This window comes from Lissotriton vulgaris, chromosome 7, assembly GCF_964263255.1.
Source record: "Lissotriton vulgaris chromosome 7, aLisVul1.2, whole genome shotgun sequence".
NCBI classification, from domain to species: Eukaryota; Metazoa; Chordata; class Amphibia; order Caudata; family Salamandridae; genus Lissotriton; species Lissotriton vulgaris.
In genome coordinates this window covers 254,837,929-254,854,141 of record NC_141695.1, presented here as the reverse complement: position 1 = coordinate 254,854,141, position 16,213 = coordinate 254,837,929, and the positions used below count along the sequence as shown (strand labels likewise).

General features: G+C 45.3%; 1 protein-coding gene across 1 annotated transcript in view; it reads left to right on the top strand.

Annotated features, from left to right (window-relative positions):
* The window catches only part of LOC147701322 (putative methyltransferase DDB_G0268948), a 318,014-nt gene extending 306,276 nt beyond the window's left edge, over positions 1 to 11,738 (top strand). Inside the window, exon 7 of the mRNA XM_086928631.1 lies at positions 10,785 to 11,738. Coding sequence (XP_086784757.1) covers positions 10,785 to 10,878 — 94 coding nt within the window. The 3' untranslated portion in view covers positions 10,879 to 11,738. The remainder of the gene's footprint in view (positions 1 to 10,784) is intronic.
* Positions 11,739 to 16,213: the final 4,475 nt, after the last annotated feature.

Genomic DNA, 16,213 nt, shown 5'->3' with positions numbered 1-16,213 from the left:
AGGTGTCTGTAGAAGGTAGCGTGGACCCCCCTCCCACCCCACACAGTCTATCACATCCGCCGTCGCGGATATCCGTGGCCGTCTTTTCATAGGCGTCCCACACTTAGTGGGTACCGCCTCCCCGTGTGAGGGGCCAATGGCCGCCTCCCCCCGGGCGCTCCCATCCATAGTGGGTGGCGACCCCCCCTAGGGACCTTGAAATTACTGCTCACCGATCATGACCTAACCGCCACAGGCCGGATAGTTGACCGGCTATCCGGCCCCCCCACAACTCCTACTAAAGGTCATGCTTTTACAAACCCCTTAACCATGCTACGAAGTCTCCTATGAGTAAAACATTCCTCTCCCGGGACAAATGGACCCCATCATCGAGATACATGTGGTCCCCCTGAATACATCCATGCGGAATACAATGCAACTGCGCCGTGCGAAACAACCTACCAAGTTTGTTATTGACCTTTTTCACTGAATGGTTCAGAGCTGACACAGAGAGGCCCCCCGCCACACCTTCCTGGGAATCATGTGGGACCATGCTATCGTGCACCCCGGGATCCTTCTCGCCAGCCAGCTAACATTAGATAGAACTCGCTCGAGTAGTACTCGCCCACCGAGTGTCACCAAGTCATTGCCCCCCAGATGTACTATGATCACAGATGGCGGTGACCTCAGCCGCCCTAACAGTTCCTCAATAAAACATTGAAACTGGTCAATACAGAGCCCGTCCCTTCCGTGGAAGGTCACCCTGTACCCGTATTCCCCAGCTGCGTGAATCACGTCACCTGCTTTGAATACGTCCCCGGCCCGCCTCACGTATGAGTGGCCCACGACCCACACCACTCTCTCCTCAGCCGGTGATCTCTGACCGCTGATCCCCAGGTGCCGGGTCGACTGCACAGTCCGCCCCGCATTGCATGCTCGCGAAACTGAAAATCAAACAGAAGACAAGAGGCGTGAGTGCATGACATTGACTTTACAACATGTGCAATCGCACATACCTCTTATAACAGTTCGAGGACCATCGTCCCAGTTGTTTCACCTTCTCCACACTCTGACCCCCGGCTGTAGCCTCTGTAGCAGCCCCTATCCTAAAGGAATGGGTCCCAAAATCGCCCGGGTCCAAGCCCGCTGCTGCGATTGCCATTGTTAGCACCCTCTGAAACTGAAACCTCGTCAGCGGGGTGGCATCGATATGTCTCAGCAAGCTTCCCCCCCATGTATCCGCACTTTGCGCCAAATATTCCTCAACGCTCTTCACCGGGCACATGGGGGACCCTTGCATGCGCTGGACAATCACACTGTCGCCCGTAGCACACTGGTCGGTCTTGGACCTAGTTATTGTGACCACCATTGAATCACCCTTAATCAGAATGTGATCCCGACACAGACCGCCCTCCACATCGTTCTTATTTCTTGCTACCAGTTCGCTCACTCGCATAGCCCCATGGAATGCTAATGCAAAAGGGGCCCGGAACAGCACTGCCTCGAACTGGGAGGAACATGTCGTAGGGAGTATCGCCATTAGAAGGGACAACCTTTCTAACCCAATCGGGTGCCACTCGTCTGCTCTACGACCCTCGAGGCGTTGCCAACCACGAAGGGCTCTCTTAACCAAAAAGGACGATGTCGGGTTCTTGATACCATGCGCCTGCGCCATGAATGAAATGGCGGCCCGGTGCCTATTGGCAGTTGCCGCTGATCGGCCTTCACTATGCAGTGCTACTAGAAACCTCAGGACATAATCCTCCTGACCCCAATTGTCCCCCGCTGCCGGACTCAAAAATGCACAATAGGAACGAAACGCTCCTTCGTATGCCTTCCTTGTTCTGGGGGCTAAGCTTGCTGCCACGAGGTCTTGTAATCCGGGGCACCGAGTAGCCAGAGTGCTTCGGGGAATGGTGCTGCCGCAAGGTCCGCGGAAGGTAGATAACCCCTGAAAGCCTGCATGTGTGAACGAGAGAGTGCATCAGCCGCCTGGTTCAATACTCCTGGCACATGCTTCGCCCTGAATTGTACGTTCAGATTCATGCAAAGCAGTACAATTTCTTTCAGTAATCTCAATATCCACTTGCAGCGTGCTGCCTGATTATTTATACATTCGACTACAGTCATATTATCGGACCAAAACACCACAGAGCGATCTCTGAACTCGTCCGGCCATGCCTTCAGAGCCACTAAAATGGGGAACAACTCGAGAAACCCAATGTTACCTGTGAGACCGCTGGTGTGCCACCAGGTCGGCCATGTCTGCGCCGACCATCTATTACCAAAGATGGCGCCAAATCCCACGCTCCCAGCCGAGTCGGTCCACAAACCCAGCTCGTCCGAAGACGCTGGTGGCTTGTTCCACACCACTCGACCGTTGAAGTCCGCCAGGAACGCCAACCAGATGCGCATATCCTGGCGAACCTCTGCCGACAGTCTTGTGCGGTGGTGTCCTTCCTTGAGACCAACCATGGCTTGTGCAATAGTGCGGGAAAAGGGGCGGGCCATTGGTATCACTCTTAGGGCAAAGTTAAGCTGGCCCACTGCTTGCTGTAACTGATGAAGAGTAACTTTCTCTTTACTAAGGCACAGTTCCAGGGAAGCCCTGAATTTCGCCACTTTCCCTACTGGCAAACGGAAACATCCCTCCACAGAATCGAGCTCAATTCCAAGAAACTTGAGTGAAGTAGACGGCCCAATCGTCTTACCTGATGCCAATGGCACCCCAAAGCTCCTCATGAGAGTGCAAAATTCATGTAAGGCCTGCGCACATTTTGTGTCGCCGGCAGCCCCCAAGAAAAGAAAATCATCAAGGTAATGCATAACATGGCTATGACCAGTGGCTTTTGTAAATGCCCATTCCAGAAAACAGCTGAATTTCTCAAAATAAGCACAAGAGATGGAGCAACCCATTGGCATACATCTATCCATGTAGTACTGGCCCTGAAACACAAAGCCTAACAGCCACTGATCCCGTGGGTGTACCGGGAGCAACCGGAACGCTGACTCGATATCTGACTTCGCCATCAGCGCTCCGGGCCCCAGGCGATTCCAAATGGCGACTGCATCATCGAATGAAGCGTACCGCACCGAACAAACTCCTGGGTCAATCGCATCGTTCACTGAAAGACCCCTTGGTGCTGATAGGTTATGGATCAGCCTAAATTCCCCCGGGTCCTTCTTTGGGACTACTCCCAACGGAGAACAGACGAAATCAGCCACTGGCGGGTGCCTATATGGGCCCGCAACCCGGCCTAGGGCAACCTCCTTTGCTATCTTTCTCTCAACCACCGCTGGATTATGCTGAGCCGACAGTTGGTTTCTACAAATTGTTTCCCCACGAAAATCCCCCGCCGGGATGTGGAAACCATATATGAAGCCGTTCCTCAACACCCCAGCGGAGACATGATCAGGGTATTCGTTTAGCCAGGGGATCATTGCCATGATATCAACGGGGGTAGGTAGTGATACACCATGGCCCCCCTCAGACCTGTTTGGCCCCTCCTCTACCCCCGTATCACCATTCTTGGCTCTGCACGAACTCTCGGGGTATGAAGAATTTCCGCAACCCGCACACACATGTCTGAACTTACATGTCCCTTGTGGCCTTGTGCAATTGCCCCTGTTAAAATTCCAACAGACCCCTTTCTTACCCCCATTCCCACCATTCCTTGGTTGGTGGTCGCCAGTGGGGCCCGCTCGAAAGGGTGCCGCACCGAACAAACTCCTGGGTCAATCGCATCGTTCACTGAAAGACCCCTTGGTGCTGATAGGTTATGGATCAGCCTAAATTCCCCCGGGTCCTTCTTTGGGACTACTCCCAACGGAGAACAGACGAAATCAGCCACTGGCGGGTGCCTATATGGGCCCGCAACCCGGCCTAGGGCAACCTCCTTTGCTATCTTTCTCTCAACCACCGCTGGATTATGCTGAGCCGACAGTTGGTTTCTACAAATTGTTTCCCCACGAAAATCCCCCGCCGGGATGTGGAAACCATATATGAAGCCGTTCCTCAACACCCCAGCGGAGACATGATCAGGGTATTCGTTTAGCCAGGGGATCATTGCCATGATATCAACGGGGGTAGGTAGTGATACACCATGGCCCCCCTCAGACCTGTTTGGCCCCTCCTCTACCCCCGTATCACCATTCTTGGCTCTGCACGAACTCTCGGGGTATGAAGAATTTCCGCAACCCGCACACACATGTCTGAACTTACATGTCCCTTGTGGCCTTGTGCAATTGCCCCTGTTAAAATTCCAACAGACCCCTTTCTTACCCCCATTCCCACCATTCCTTGGTTGGTGGTCGCCAGTGGGGCCCGCTCGAAAGGGTGCCGCAGGCTGATGGCGGGAAGGCCCCGACCCATTTCCGCCAAGCGAGGACGACTTCGTCGCGTCCGGCAGGAGCTGCTTCTGCCAAGAGATCGAGTCGAGACAATCCCACGTCAGAGATGAATCGTACTCCTTGGCCTTACGAAACTTCATATCGTAACCCATCCACTCATTGCCCTCATACGTTTCATAAAAATCCATTATTCGTGCCTGATAGCAGGTAAATTCGGACAAAACCTCGGGCTTACGTTCCCCAATAATTGCAGAAAACATCGCAAAGGCCTTGGCCCAATTTGAGATTGTCTCATCAACCCTGAATCCCGCCATTTTGGGTCACCATACACTCGGGTGCCACAAATCCTTTTGTGTCTTAACATACTCCATCTCGCAATGATCAGTTAGCAGAGAAAACATATTCACATACTTATCAGCCCATATCCTTTCTTTCGTGGCCAACGGTATATGTTGGACCACCTTCTCCCTTCTTGAGGGCAAAGACCCCTCCCTTGCCATTGGCAATGCCTGCTTACCCGGCTCCGTTGCTGTTCCCGCTGTTTTTTCGACACCAGCTGCCGGTCCGTCCGAGGTCACCTGTGGGGGGACAAGAGGGACATTCGCTTTCGCGGCATCTCGCGACTGCCACAACTGCTGCATTAGTAACTTGGCCTCTTCGGCCGTAGCACCCCCCTTTCTGCCAAGCCATGCGGCCAACTGAGTAGCTAATTCCGGAGGCATGTCCTCCTCACTGGCGGGCGTAACAACAACCGGAATCGGTTGACCCGCGTCTGCGATCGGTACCGGGGCCTCGACTGGGATGACCGGGCTTGCCGGGGGTAACTCGGGGACCGGGACTTCCTCCCCTGTCGTCCTATTCCTGGCCCTTTTACCCCTCCCCATGGGGACAACTCCCGGCAATGCCGGGCCTATAACCTTCTTCGGTTTCCCTGTATTGCTCATCGCTGCCATCTGCTTTTTCATACTCGCCATATCCTTTATCAGCATGCGAAGCATCTGATCAGTCCCAGACTTCTTTCCCGCCTTTTTGCCAGGCATCGTTTGACGGTTAACGACCTTCGTTGGCAACACAATCCTGGACCCTTAGGCTCGAAATCGCTGAAAGAGAAACACACAAAATTACAAGTTCTCAAAATTGCTCCTTGTTCCGTCGAGGGCTCACGTGCAACGAGTGGGTGCAGCTTCCAAGCACAGGAACAAGAGAACGCTTCTTCGGATCCTGCTCTCTTTATTCTGTTTCGGCAGGGCGTGTACCCTCCTCCGGTATGCCTACGCCGGGCATACCAGCCGTGACACGCCCCCCGCCCAAAATGGTTTCCCGGGGGGATCCGGGTCCCCTACCATACGTTCAGGGGTACCGAGTGGTCGCCCCTTTCCATAAAATCAAGAAAGAAGATACATTTACTTTGAAGCTAGATGCAAAATCAATATCCCTGGTGGACTTTTATAAAATACCTGGGGTTTTATCTTGATCATAATCTCTATTTTAAGTCACAACTAGATCTAGGTAAAACGAAAGCGAAACAACTTCTCTTCGCTTTTGAAACTGTTCCGAAGAGCTAACAGGTTGCTCAACAGGGCATCTCCTCAAACTAATCGCTGCTAAATTCCTCCCCTGGATATCCTACGGGTCAGAAATTCTGAAAACAAAAGATGCCACTGTCCTAAACCTAGCACAATCCAGACTTTTCAAGAGACTGTTTTCATTTCCACAACACATCGCTCAAATTCGACTGGAATATGGACTCAACAATCAGATACCTGCTAGACAAGGGGCAATGGCTAAATAATACTGGTGGATGAGGGAAGCTGAACACAACACTCTGGCCCACTTCTGTTGGGAAGAGATAGAAAAACAAGCCAGGTTACAGAATTCAATTTTTATCACCCTAAAAGAATCCCTCTGGGCATTACAGCTCGAGGTGGCATGGCACACAATCTCCACATACTCCGTATTCAAAACTGCAGGAAATAATGCAATGAAAAGGGTGTTGTTTTTACTAATGGACGAAACTACCTTCGCCAGTAAAAGTCAGGCATGGGTATTGATACAATCGTATCAGTCGTTGAAGCCCCAAGCATACTTATTCGAACACTTTGCACAGCACAAAATGCACTACTTGATGCTGCATCTGCAGGGCTCTTTCCCCATTAAAGACTTAACTCCGAAATGGAAATGTAGCTGGCCGACCAAAGAATGCCAACTCTGTGGACAAGGAGAAGAATCCCTGCTACACCTTCTATGCATTTGCCCCTCACTACTAGAAATCAGAAAAACACTGCTCGCGCAGTTACTGAGGAAGGCACAAACAAGGACATGTAGAGGAGCAGTCATACAATGTCTTGGAGGTTTGTCAATTCAACTATCTTGTAGAGCTATAACTTTCTGGAAAACGGCAGCAAAAGAACTGGACAAAATAAATTGAATTAACTGGAGCAGTCCAGAACTGAACGACCTGCCTAATCTTCAAATAGCACCGCTATCTCTTATTTTTTATTGTTCGTAAATTTTTTATAAAATAATATTTTATTGTACAATCTGATAATTTTTTTATCTAACTGTCGACGACTGTGTCACAAACTAATTTTTTGCATTATCAAAAACTCCCAACCTAATTAACAACGTAATGTGAGGGGTTTCGATACCCTTTTATGATTTTTAATGAAATCAAATAAAAGTATTATGACTGGCAATAATGTGGCCACAAAGAGAGATGCCCTTGGGAGTTGTATTGTAGAAAGAGGAAAATTAGCATTAACCTTGCTTGTAGACTAATATGCTGGTCCTGAATACTTCTATTAAATCAGTAGCCAAACCTGAGCTCACGCTACCCATCTCCAGAGAGCGCCATACACTAGAAAGTCACCTAAGATCTGGATGGAGTGAGACACATGGAGTGGTTGCTAAACGAATGCTGCAGGCCTAATGCAAAATAAGGTATGCTGGCAAATTTACATAACTTAGCAATACTGTTTCTGTTGTAATTAAGTAGATCAAGTCCAAGTAGTTTCAAGTAGGTTTATTGAAGATAGATGTTACATCTTAAAAGAGCCCCACCAGTAGCAGCCTCACTGCTTCTCATCCCATCCAGCAACCTACTCTCACACAGGTGAACATTCCATTCACCAACATTCTCTCACAAAGACACCCAGGCTAAGCAGCAGTATAACAGTTTCAATGGCTGGTAGCAACGTAAGAGGTGTGTAGACTAACAGTACAGCGATGTGTGATGAAATATGACTGGGTGCTTTATATACTTTTCTCTAATATTTAAAATAAATGTAAAGTTGTTCATGATAATCATTGTAATTAACTAAGTGGCAGTGTGAAGTTAGGGTCAAAGACCAGGGCAAAAAGTAAAAATCCATTGTTTTATGTTCACCTTCGAATAACTACATATAACTAAATATAAAAACATGCACACAACTTAAAGACAAATCATCAATTTACTTCAAATTAGGCGTATATGGAGTAATGTCAGGCTACAGCGTAAATCTGTTAGGGAATGGAAAAGAATGGAAAGTCTGCAGAGAAACTAAAACCCAATCCCGTTTAAACTGTACAAGTGTTTCACAACTCGGAAAGGTGAGGTGGGTGACATAAAAAGAGAGAGAAAGAAAAAAAAGTATTTAAGAACTACTTTTTGGGAGGCACAAAAAACAAGGGATTTTTCTTTTTTGTGAAAAAAGACTTGGCACAAGTACAAGCTCACAGGACATACTGCTGCATTTTTGTATATTGGAGATGGTGAGGATAAAGTCGACTCAATGTTTCCGATTTTATTTTTAAGTATGGAGATTGCAGACAAATAAATGGATGGCATTTGTCACCTAGCATGCTCGTTGGGGCATTGACAGACCTGTCCTGCACACAATTACTGCACTACAGTGACCATTGTTAGAGGACTTTGAGGTTATGCAGTTAGAGACATCTGGTTTGTCATAGAAACTACATTTTAGTATCTATGAGACTATGTAAAATGCTATATCTCATTTATGTTCCATTTTTGAAGATGTAATTATATTTTTATTAAAGATGCACACACCTTAGTTGAAAAATAAATGTAAGTTAAACTAACCGAAAGGAAATATACTCTTTTACCTTATGAAACCTCAGTTAGCTATTGGGATCACTGCAGATATCTTCATGTATGAGGACTGAGTCACATAATTAAATCCTGATTGATGCAGTGCTGAATAGTGGCTTGTTTATAGTGCTACAATGTCCCAGTCTGTGACAGAAAGCACTGTTTTAAAATTGTATTACAATGTATAACACAGACTGCAGCAAAATACTGCATAAGATAAAAACAAGTGCTTTAAAAGTATACATTTTACTGATAAGAATCCAGACTATACCTAATGTAAATATTGTTATTTATGCCCATTAAAAAGGTGCAGTCCTTTTAATAGACACATATATTACCTCTCAGAAAAAATACATATTTGTCACTATGAAACTGAGTGACTCTAATATTTAAAGCCTACACTGCTCTAACCATTGCACACATTGGCTTTTCTTTCAGGTAGCTGATGCCTTGGTGAGAAAGCATGTTCCTTCTTTAGTTCTAAATCTGTTTTGCAGCACAAGAGCCCTCCCCCTCCACACACACTGTGAGTGGGCACTAGATCTCAGTTATGGCCATCGTTCTATAAAAAAGAACATGAGATGCATTTTGCTTGCTAGCATTAGGGCCCAGGACAGCATGGTTCCGCACTTAACAGGGCCCAATCAGTCAAAGGAGGGCAGGTAATTGTGCTATTCGTGTGGTTATTTTTTGCAGAAACCCTGCTTTGGGCATCTGACCTATAAGTAATAGCCCAGCTGAGCTGTAGGCATCTTTGATGCTGCATAAGAGGTCTAGGCAACCAAAACAGGTGATGGACCGAATGTGGATCAATGTCACACATTCATCCCAGTCCAAAGATCTGGGCCCAAATCCATCGTTTTTTTGCACTCCACACCACCCTGGGTTAGACAATGGCGATATGCAAATCAGCTCTGACCCTGTGCCCCATGGGAACAGTCCAGTCCGAACTACAAAAGCCATGTCCTTCCCAGAATGGAATCAAGCATCAGAGGTCTAGAGCACACTTCCTGTGCCAGTGTTTCTTTGAGCTTTTGGAGCAATGACCCAAGGGAGGGGATAATCGAACAGAGGTTAACACCTTGATGTTGGCATCAGAGAGATGAGAGGGTGAGGAGGGATGGGAGGGAAAGGGTTGGTATGAGATGGGATCCCATGTTGGGAAAGGTGAGAGGCGACATCAAGGCTGCAGCTAATATTAGTGAAGTAAGTACAGTGACACTTTTGCCAACGGGCCCACTGCATCACAATTTTGAATGTTTTACAATAGAATTTGGGCATAGGGGCTCATTGTCCTTGCTAGCATTAGGACAGATGACGCTATTGGCTCAAAACAACTGGGAGCATGCAGTAGCTAATTTTCTTTAAGACAGAGACTGGACTTGTTTTGAGATTGAAGTGATGGTCCGACATGGTGGAGAAGGAACTAGCTTGTGGAGAAGAGGACATAGCTTGTGTCTCTGGGCTACAGCTATCATTAGTGCAGCAGGTGGAGTTCATTGGGGCCCACGGCAATCCAATTATGGGCAGCAGTGTTTGTCAATTCTGTTCTTGCTTGGTGCTGCATATTTAGTCTTGATTACGAGCTACAGAAAACCAGCCCCGAAATGGTGTCATGATCCCTGCCCCCTGTGATCATCTCTCCAACTGCCCAATTCCATGCCATATTTTTTTGAAGGGGGGCCCAACTTCAAAACATTTTGCTTAAGGGGGGCTCAGACCAAAATAGTTTGAAGACCTCTGCCTTAGTGTATAGGGCCATAGATGCTCTCCACTGGGGATGATGGGTAACAGTAAGGGGGAACCCCCCTTATTGTCTCTTTGAGGGCAGCATGGCCTTCCCTCTCTCCTGAAGGACTTTATATTTGACTTAGTGCATTTAGTATGAAAAAAGGAAGAATCTCATTAGTCTTCAGTTTCTAAATTGATTCACAAAAGTTTTTTGTGTGCTTAAAACATTAATAAGATATGTCATACCAACATATTCTTGCACCAAATAGGATCATTTTCTGCTTCTGAATTTGACTTTTTTCCTAATAGGGAACTATGGTTGTGCATGGGCTGTAACAAAATATAGATATGTTTATTATTTATAAAATGTAACTTTATTTTAATAAGCGAAATAAGCTGATAAAATGTAATATCCTAAACAAATCATAACACAATAGGTCTCTTTTACGTTTCATGGCGGACCGTATTTATTATCGATTGGACTTGGTTTTTATTTTAGTGAGATTTAGAGGCAATCAAGAGCACTGAAGGCCAGAGTGAAAATATAGACAGGTACAAGTCTGATGAATAAATGCAAACATGGTAGCTGTTCTAAACTATGTACCTAAATTACTATTTCCATTTTCTTTTGCAGGATTTTGGGGATCATGGGATCGTCTTCTACAGAAACTGAGCTAGAGATCTCCAACAATTACTGCTGTGTGTTGGCTTGCAAGTCAGGCCAATAAATGTATGAACATGTCAATCATATTTTGTATCATAATGGTGAATGCAGTTACATTTGTTTCGCAATATATAAATAAATATCTCTTTTACTGAAACCGATTTGTCTTTTATTTTAAGAATGGGTGTGTGGATACTTATTGGGCATACATATTCTTGTGCTAACCCTAATGATTGTACTACTAGTGCAGCTTGTGTGTCATCCTGTTTACTTACACCTATATTAATTGCACAGCTGTCTCATGCACAGGACTTGATTTTAGCAGCAATATGTTGTGGGGACTGTGAAACTGGATTTGTGCTGCAGTAATAACCGGGTGACTCAAAATGGATGAAAGTATGTATAGTTTTTTACCATTGAGAAGTAGAAATTCACTGTTCTTTTTGTTGGCTGTCTGGTACAATCGTATTTGGATAATAGAAAGAAAACAAAATACAGAGCAACGTTTGGTCTGCAACAGCCCTGTTTTGTTTTGGAAATGAATGAAGCAAAAAACAACATGTTATAATTCTAAGAGGACATTCTATATGTTCTCAGGGCTGTCAGCAATATAATGTAATATTGAAAGAGAAAATATAGGTGGCTGGATGGGAGAGATGGGACTATCTGTAGCTGTGTATTCAAGTTACCTTTGTTGTAAAGAATTGCAGCAAAACAGTACTTGTACAATATAGGTTTATTACAACCGAGCAATCAGGTACAACCAACCCAGCTTGCTGCTGACACAGTCTGTCAAACCTAACGGTCTGCCGCCACATTCCATCCCTCCGTTATACGTTCCCACCTCTTCCTATCCACATTCCATCCACCTGCAGTACACATGTTCTATACACGACATAACAGTTACAATTAAAATAAGTTTTCTAACAATCAGATGCTTAGATGTCCTTACTTGACAACAGTGACTTGTTGATCATGGTGAAATTACTCTCAGTTTGGAAGGCCTCCTTGTGTAGGTTATGGCTAGGTATATCCCAGTTGTAGTCTGCAGTCGAGAAGACCTTGTCATGGGCCATGGTAGTGGCTGATGCTGAGCATGGCAAAGTGTGAGTATTATCAAAGATAGAATTTAAAGGTAAGCCCAAAACGGCTGAGGTGGCCTGTAAGAAATGTGATTATTAGTTGGAGTGGTGACTACCCACCTCAAAGAATAATCATTGGGGTTTTCAGGGTGATCTTCAAAGTCAGTAAATTAACCTAAGCGTAGCCCACTGCTTGCTATGTCACAGAACAGACAGGCTTAATTTAGGGCAAAGTGTAAAGTACTATGCAATATGAAAATAGTAATAAAGTACAACTGCATAGAAATAAATATCCCAAACAGAAGAAGAACAATAGAGTAAAATTTAATAAGCAAAATTACAAAACATCCAACAAGGGTAGTCTGAATGTTACCATTTTTACATAGGACGAAGCACAGAGTGCCAATGATATTTGGAGTAAACTGGGACAAAGGTGCCATTAGAATTTGACTTCAGCAAAGGGCAGGTCTCATACGTCAATTAAATTCACCCTAGCCAAAGATTTTACTTTTTGAAATAGTCCTTTAAATCTCAATTCACCCCAGGAGTGAACTTCTAAAAGACAGAAGACCTTTGGGAGGGCACTTAGAGATTCACAGGTTATTGGGCAAAGGCCATCAGCAGGATCCAGCTAAGGTCCGGTTGCCACTGATTAGCGAGCAGTTTCAGGGAAACGCCCCTTGTAGCTTGTTGTGTCCCTTTAAACATTAACAGGAGGTCAGCCGTTTGGTCCTTGGGTCTATTTCTTTGTCATGGTTACAGGAGAGAGCAGGCCCAGCTAGTGGATTTGAATGACTCCTGTGCACTCCCTAACCAATCTGGTAAAGGGTTCCCAGGGGCAACCCTATCATTTTGGGCATTTTCAAAATGGAAAAAAAATGCGATTTTTATTGTTTTTTACTTGTACTTTATATCTGTTTTCATACTGCATAATTACGTTATATTTGCTTGACAAACTAGTTAAAAAACCATTGCATTCATGTTCTTAGATCAATTCATAAGTAAGAAGGTGATCCCAAATGGCGCAACGAGGAAGTGCAAGTGAAAAAAATGAATGTAAAGTGTGTTGGTGCTATACAAGCTTCTCTATATATATTAGTGACTGATCCAGGATGCATAGGTGGTTTGTACACACTCTAACACAGAGTGAAATGTTCCAGAATCAAAATAAAAACTGTACAGTATTATTGTGAAAAGTCAATGTTTTGACCCTTGGCAGCTCGGGCTGGACTTTTCTCATAGGGAACAGGGTCAAAACTGTATCTGTACTGGGTTGAATGTTTGACATTGTTCCACATTTTGTGCATTGATTATTCTTTTTGAATGTTTCGACTCTAACCATACTATTTAGACAGGGTCATCATTAGAACTTAGGTTTGGGAAGCACCTGCGGAATTGTTTAGGGTGGATGTGGGGATATTTTCTGAAGTGTTATTTATGCATGGGACGCTGCAGAGGCAAACTAATGTATGTGATGGCTCAGGAGAGGTTGGGATTGGAGGCCGGTCCATTTGGTGTGGTCCTTAATTAAATCATCTATGTCACTATGTGGGTACTGGATCTCCACAGTAGGTATCTGCACCAAGAAAATTGAACTCAGATAACCTGAGGAAAATGGTTGCCTCTAAGCGCTGTGATGAAATGGCCTTGACTTTGGAACTTCAAACCTGTGCTCCCGATACACTCAAAACTATCGACTTTGCAGCTTAGCTATCATTGTGTGTGAGTTTTTCATACTATCCACTGCTAATTTACACAATACAGCAAAATAATATCCAATACATTGCCTCCACTCCTCTTGTAATAGAGCTTTCCCCAGCATTAGTTGTACGAATAATTGGTTTATCTATTTCAGGTTTCACAATAGAGAAGTGGTCAACAATAATCTTCCAGTCAAAAGAATGCATCAGGGAAAAATGACTGACCAAATGAAGCGCACAATTCTGGGAAAAATGTATGGAAGGTGGGTTATAAATCTCTTTTACATATGGGTAGAGTAATCAATCCAAAGGAAAATGATTAAAATCTGTTTAGAGAGAGAGCGACAAAGGGCTGAAAGGCTATCCCTGATCCATTTGGCATCTCTGTAAAATCAGGCTCTTCCCTTGCCAGCTCAACATCATGGATTTCATGCTGATGAGCTCACTGTCAATGGAAAACATTCAAGCCTGGGCAAAGCAGATGGACAGACCGTTTTACAAATGACATCAGCTTATTCAGACCCAAATGACTGCCACAGAACTGAGGCCTTTATGTGGTGAGCTTTGCATGTAGACTTAAGAAACATATATTCTTTTCTTTGTAAGTCAAGCTCTGTCTAGAAAGATCCTTTTTCTGGGAGATTGCAGCCTTTGAGTGAAGATCCAGAGCCGAGAGCCTAAATAGTGGAATTATAATAACTTAGTCCATTTCACTAAGTTTTTTTTACCCAACATGCAACTAGACACTGTAGGAAAGTGGAGTATTATGTGGTGTGAGCTTAATCCTCACCATGTAATACTATCACAATACCCTAAAGATGGTCCTTGGTTTCACACTAATAAATCCTTAGCTCAGTACTGGTAGGCCGGCAAAGAGCAGTCAGGCTTTACTGGAGGAACATATGTTAATCAGGTCAGACTACCACCATGGAAAATAAGTGACCCAACACCAATTTATTAAAATAGAGTGTATTATATCTTAATTTAGACACCAACATTGCATACACATAACAGAGTTATAGATTTTGAAAGTGGTTGCTGATGTTGGTCACAGGTCAGATGGAGTTCCATCTTAACGCGGGGAGAAAATTACAAAAATCAATTTGATGGACAGAATGTAGATCAATGTCTAACATTCACCCCAGTACAAGGATCTGGGCCTAAATCCATTGTTTTTTGCACTCCACACCACCCTGGGTCAGATAATGGCTTTATGCAAATCAGCTCTGACCCTGTGCCCCATGGGAACAGTCCAGTCCGAACTACAACAGCCATATCTTTCCCAGACCGGAATCAAGCATCCGAGGACCGGACCGGTTTCGAGGTAACACCTCTCATCAGCCCGGCTAGCTAGATGGATTTGGCCCCCAGATCTTTTGACTGGGATGAATGTGTGACATTGATCCACATTCGGTCCATCACCTGTTTTGTTTGCAGGTCCATCTTAACGCAGCATCAAGTAAAGTGGTCAGAATGGTGACTGACAAGCCTTGGCAGTAGTACATTTTGCAAAAAGTAGCTTCGACTTCTGGTGGTGCCCAGATACGTCGTAGTTGCCTGTAACTTTGTGGAAGGCAGAGCTGCAGTTCCCACAATGTACTAGTCCATCTGTATAGGGGTGATCCCTTGAATGGCCAAATGGACAGTGATACTTTTGATATGGAAAACTGTTTTACCTGCAGTTTGCAGGGGACTAGTGCTTCCAGTCCAAGGGAGTCTGAGGGTGTTTCAGGCTTCCACAGGTGTCCCTCTGCCAGGGAGTGCCAAGTTTTAGCTCAGGACATGACTCGCTTACGCAGTTCCAGGCCTGTTGCCACAGGGACATAGGATCCCTCTTTTACTATGATGCTGTAGGTATGTTGTTCAGATCTGAGGTCCTGAGGTTTGAAGGGTCCCATAAATTCTAGACGTTAGCGTTGCGGAAGCTAGAACCCACTGGGGAGCTAGCCCCTGCAGTTAATCTGCCTCAGAGGGGACTGCATCCGAGGGTGGGTCACCTTTACTACCCAGAACGCTATATTCTGCCACTTCTAAAGAATGCAAAAATCTAATTTTATTGTATGGACAAGGCGGCTCAACCCGGCAGTGTCTCTAGCATTCTAGGGGTGCACATTTCTTTGCCTAACTCATTTCCTGCCTGTTTCCATCCCTGGGAATCAGCCCTAATGCATATCAGAGGTGGTGAACTCGCTGAAGCTCACCGCCTTGATGTTCCACTTTACTAGCCTACTTGGGAAGATGGAGGTGTAACCTCCTTCCTGTTCAAGCCTTTCTTTCTGAATATTTGGAGTAATTACACTGCCTGACAGGAGTTTATAATCTTTTCGTTGTGGCAGCAGGTGCTGGAAACATAGGCTTCACAACCAGAGCACAGGGGGGTAAAATCCTTGCCAATTGGGATTGCCGTTTCACACATAACAGTTTTTGGGAAAAAGCACTGGCACTTGGGCCTGGTTAGAAGACTCCAGTGCACTGTCAAAGTAAGAAACCAGCATTTAGTAGTCCAAATGGGGGCAAAAAGTAGTGGTCATCTGCAAAAAGCCCTGTTTTCTTACAGACACCAACAGCATATGGTTTTCAAAACCCCCTTTTTGACTTCAGGACCAATTATGAAAGC